Source organism: Chinchilla lanigera, unplaced genomic scaffold (assembly GCF_000276665.1).
Source record: "Chinchilla lanigera isolate Chin_1 unplaced genomic scaffold, ChiLan1.0 scaffold00172, whole genome shotgun sequence".
In the NCBI taxonomy this organism is placed as follows: domain Eukaryota; kingdom Metazoa; phylum Chordata; class Mammalia; order Rodentia; family Chinchillidae; genus Chinchilla; species Chinchilla lanigera.
In genome coordinates, this window is record NW_004955573.1 from 1,105,584 (window position 1) to 1,110,292 (window position 4,709).

General features: G+C 43.8%; 1 protein-coding gene across 4 annotated transcripts in view; it reads right to left on the reverse strand.

The window, feature by feature from the left end:
• Nucleotides 1-406: 406 nt before the first annotated feature.
• LOC102006403 (cytochrome P450 3A9-like) overlaps nucleotides 407-4,709 on the reverse strand; it is a 147,936-nt gene continuing 143,633 nt past the window's right edge. For all 4 annotated transcript variants that reach the window (XM_005413766.2, XM_005413768.2, XM_005413767.2 and 1 more), the window contains one exon: nucleotides 407-1,184. In XM_005413766.2, the coding sequence (XP_005413823.1) occupies nucleotides 1,101-1,184 (84 nt within the window). In that variant the 3' untranslated portion in view covers nucleotides 407-1,100. The remainder of the gene's footprint in view (nucleotides 1,185-4,709) is intronic.

The window sequence follows — 4,709 nt, forward strand, 5'->3', positions numbered from 1 at the left end:
ATTCTCCCATCTTTGGTATATTTAATTTTGGATCAGCTTTTCCTTATACAGCCACATTTCACCCATGTCATCTCAGTCATGCATTCCTCACTTCACATGGATTATGTACACTCTAGGGAATAGCTTTTCGTACCCAGACACCCCAGGGTGAGCACTTTTTGCCACATTGCTTAGGCTCCCACACCCATCTCAGGCTGCCCCTTACTCAGTCACCTTCTCTGTCCGATTTAGTCTGACTTGGAACAACCATGACTCCCTTCCCTACCCAAGTGTGTGGACAGCCTGCTGTCCCACATATAATGGTTTTGGGACTGAATTAATTAGGAAAGGCAGGGTAGGAGCCAAAACAGAAAAAGAAGAAAACTCTGTAGCTTCTGATACCAGATAAACCTGATTTAGACTTGTCTCCAAATGAATTAACCAGCAACTCATTTTTAATTCAATGTTCATTACATTGAGGCATTGGGATCTGAAAGAATACAGAAAGATAATGAAAATATTTTTCTGGACATCCAGGAGCATCAGGAAAAATGCTAATTGATCTAAACTAATAACAATATCGTAAGTGTCTGAGTTTCACAAAAATGTATTTTTAAACAAAGTAATTAAACTGTGAATATACTTTGCAAGCAATGATTACAAATATAATTAAATTCCATATTTCCTAGTAATCCAAATGGAATCTACAACAGGTGCACATAATCAGTGATTGTATTATAAAATTTTTAATATAAATTTGACTATCAAGTCATTATTCCATTATCTTTAAATTTTTTAGATAAAATTCAGAAATATTTATTTTATTCAACACTTTCGAAAATGGACTGAGCTAACGGGTGGATGAAGACAATCCTAGGAGTATCAAAGAAAATGAATCTGAGTAAGTGACATTGATATATTTTCTTTACATTATAAAACTGATAATATGTGACACCTTGCAAGCTCTATGAATGTACTAAATTCGTAATCATTCCCAGGATGTGGATTAAGTTGAGCATTTGCTGATTTTTTCTTTTCTCAAAAGAAATTTAATTGGTGTTTTGGAGCATAGCATCCTTCAGGAACATTGCAAAAGTCCTGATGGAAAGTGAGGGTCCACTTCAGATTCCATTTCTTGACACAACCTTCAGAACAATGGGTTTTTCTGGTTGCAGAAGATTTTTTCTGCTCAATTTTAAGGGGACCTGTGACAGGTGAAGAAGTGAATTGAGAAACAACCAGTAACTCCAAAAACCAGAAAAGAGAAGAATGAATGCACTAAGAACAGTAATGCTTAAAGTAAAAAAAAGCATTTAAGAATCATATATCTTGAATCTAAACTGAGTCAAAATGGGATAGTGAAAGCTTTCATCAAAATATTCACTCAGTACTAAATCAACATCCATTCTCTACTGGGCATAAGACAAAATTATTTACTTGGTCTTTATTTTTCTTGCTGCAAATTTTAAAGTTTTAAATTTAAGACAGCTACTTATACATCAGGTTAAACTTTCTTAAAGACATAAAAGTTAATGTTTTGGTCTGTGAAGGTGGAAAGGTAATCCTGAATTGACATTATACCTTTCAATGACCTAGGAATCCTCTAAGTATTCTTGGCAGCCGTCGCAATTGAATCCATTTATTTAACTCTGGAGATACTATTTTAGTGAGAATTATGACTTTGAAGCCTTACATCTGTCCCTTGGCTTCTAAGAGAAGTGCAATGGGAAGCTTTTGAGTCCTACAGTGATCTGTCTAAACTTTTCTCCCAATTCTCTCTCAGTCATTAGTTTATCAAGGGGAAGCATGCAATCAAATACTCTTCTGATCATATTACATGGAGGAATAAGTATAGTGTTATGCAAATTCCAGGTAACTGGGAGTTTACCAGGGAGGGTCTACCCATTCCAGGTGAGCCAAACATGGTATTTCTAGAGAGTAAAACTGTGCTTTGTACACACAGAAGAGTAAAATAACTACCACAAAGCCACAACAGAATAATAACTTTATATGCCTGCTATCTGCTGCAGAAAGCCCACTGAGAAAGAAGTGCGACATAAATTCAGGAGTAGTAGAAATTATCTTAACTAACCTCTACTTCATGTGAATCAAAGACATCTTTTATTTTAGTTCTCCAAAGGAGATATTTCAAATAGTTCTCTAAATGTACAATTTTATTGTAAAATTTCAATAGGCATGCATGTATTTTCTCCAGAGACAGGAAACAAAAACTACATACACAAACAGAAAGACACAGACACACACACACACACACACACACACACATGCACACGCACACATGCACACACACACATACAGATATTCAGAGGTACATAAATGTCCTTTGTTAATATTTATAAATAAAATAGCTGAAATTTTGACTAATAAATTCAAATAACCACAGCTCACTTAAAAATTTAAGCATTTAGAAAGTGATTGACAAGGCCTCCCTATTTGAAGGCAAAATTGGATACATATGAAAGGAATAGCTCGCTGCCGCACACCCGCGCTGTCTAGGAAACGGCGGCGAGGAGGGGGGAATGGGGGGAGTGGGGGGTGGGGCCGGCGCGCACACCGGTGGACCCAGCACGGGCTCGCGGCGTGGATATATCTGTTTCTAAGGTGGCAGTAATTACCATGCTATCCCAAACCCACATGCCTTTTGAGAAGAGATAGAAGATGTGAACTCAAACAGCCAATTTGCTCTGCTTGCAATCTGTAAGAATTTTCATCCAAGGACAAAGCAGAGATTGAATTGTGTACCCTTAATGAATCACCTCTACCAAGACAACAATGGGATGAAAAACTTAAAGAATAGAGAGGCAGGTATTTCCCAGCCACTCCCTGAGGACAGTGCGTGCACACCAGGACCCCGCCGCCATTAAGAACGGAGTCCTGGCCTCCCTGCTCCCACGGCAGAGAGGAGGTTTTCACTTGGAAGCCCCAGGGTCTTCTCTGGCTGCGGGCGGGGTGAACAGACTCTCATCTCTGCACGCCCTGTGCTGAGTGAGAGAGTGCTCCAAAAGACGCTGACCCGTGTTTTGAGTGTGAGCTTTGCCTATGCCCAGAACCCCTAGCCAGCAGAAGGCTGGGAAAGTCTGTAATCGATACCCATCTGGGCTGCAACTGGTTCCTGTATGTATCATGATCTGACTGGAGACATAGATTCAGGTGGTTCACAAACTGTAGATCCTGCAGTTTGGGTCTGAATTATGACTGCACCCTAAATTACCTGGAGACATAGATCACGGACCGGGATTACCACACCAGTGCAACCCGAGTCAGGTTGTGCACGTGCCCTGAACTGCAAGGGGACACTGGATCAGACGGTCGGCCATCAAACAACACAGGTGCCCATGTCAGAGAATGGGGAAAACTAGATATAAATCAAAAACTGCTGGAAAACCCGAGTCTAAGTAGTGCTACTCAGAGGTCACCCAGGGGCAAACCTGAACAACAGGTAAAGTAGGGATACTAGCAGTTTTGGCTGACCAGCTACTGAAGAGGAAAACTGAGCTTTCTGCATCCGGTAGCAAGCATGCCAAAACAAAAGACTAAAACACAAGCTCAGAACTCTACCCCAATCAGAACAAGTCCAGTTGTGCCCAGACAGCGAGTTCTCTGGGACCAGTAGGACTCCTGGGTCCGAGTTTGCGCTGGATGCATACCACCACGATTCCCAGCTGAAACGCCCGCACAGAGCCAGGTAGGCCCCATCAAATCCCGGAGAGCAGGACACAAGAACAAAGACCCCGCGGACATTGGAGACTGAGTTCCTAGGGGCAGGGAGGCCCAGGGGACGAGCGGGGTGAGCAGGCCCTCGGAGCCGGCTGAGCAGGATCCCCCAGCTCCCCACGCCTTGCGCCCAGACAGTGAGTTCTCCAGGAGGGGCAGGACTCTTGGGTCCGAGTTTGCGCTGGACGCATACCACCATGATTCCCAGCTGAAACGTGTGCACAGAGCCAGGTAGGCCACATCCAATCCCGGAGAGCAGGACACGAGAACAAAGACCCCTCGGACATTACAGACTAAGTCGCTGTGGCAATAGAGAGGAGATCCGGACTGCGAGGCCCAGGGACTTCTCCAGCTGGGGGTGGGAGAGCAGACTCTCTGAGCCAGGCAAGCAGACTCACTGAGAACCACGCAACCTGCGCCAAGAGAGCAAGTACTCCAGGAGCAGCAGGGCCAGTGGATTCAAGTCTGTGCTTTGCCTTTGCCCAGACCCTCCAGTGAGGCAAAGGCTGGGGAAGTCTGTGACTGCTACCCATCTGGGCTGAATCTCGTTCATGTACGAGTAGTGAACTGAGTGGAGACATAGATTTAGGTGATTCACAAACTGTAGACCCTGCAGTTTGTGTCCGAATCATGCCTGTACCCTAAACTGCCTGGAGACATAGGTCCACTGGAGCGGGATTGTCGCACCAGTGCAACCTGAGTCAGGTCGTGCACGTGCACTGAACTGCAAGGGGATGCAGGCCAAGAAGATCGGCCATCAGTTGACACAAGTGTCTACCCCTGAAAACGGGGATAACTAGATACAAATCAAAACCTGCCGGAAAACCCAAGGCTAAGAAGAGCAACTCAGAGGTCACCCAGAGGCAAACCTGAACAACAGGAAAAACAGGAACACTAGTGGCCTTGGATGTGCAGCTACTGAAGAGGGTAAATGAGCTTTCTGCAACTGATAGCAAACATGTCAAAACGAAAGACTAAAACACAATCCCAGAACT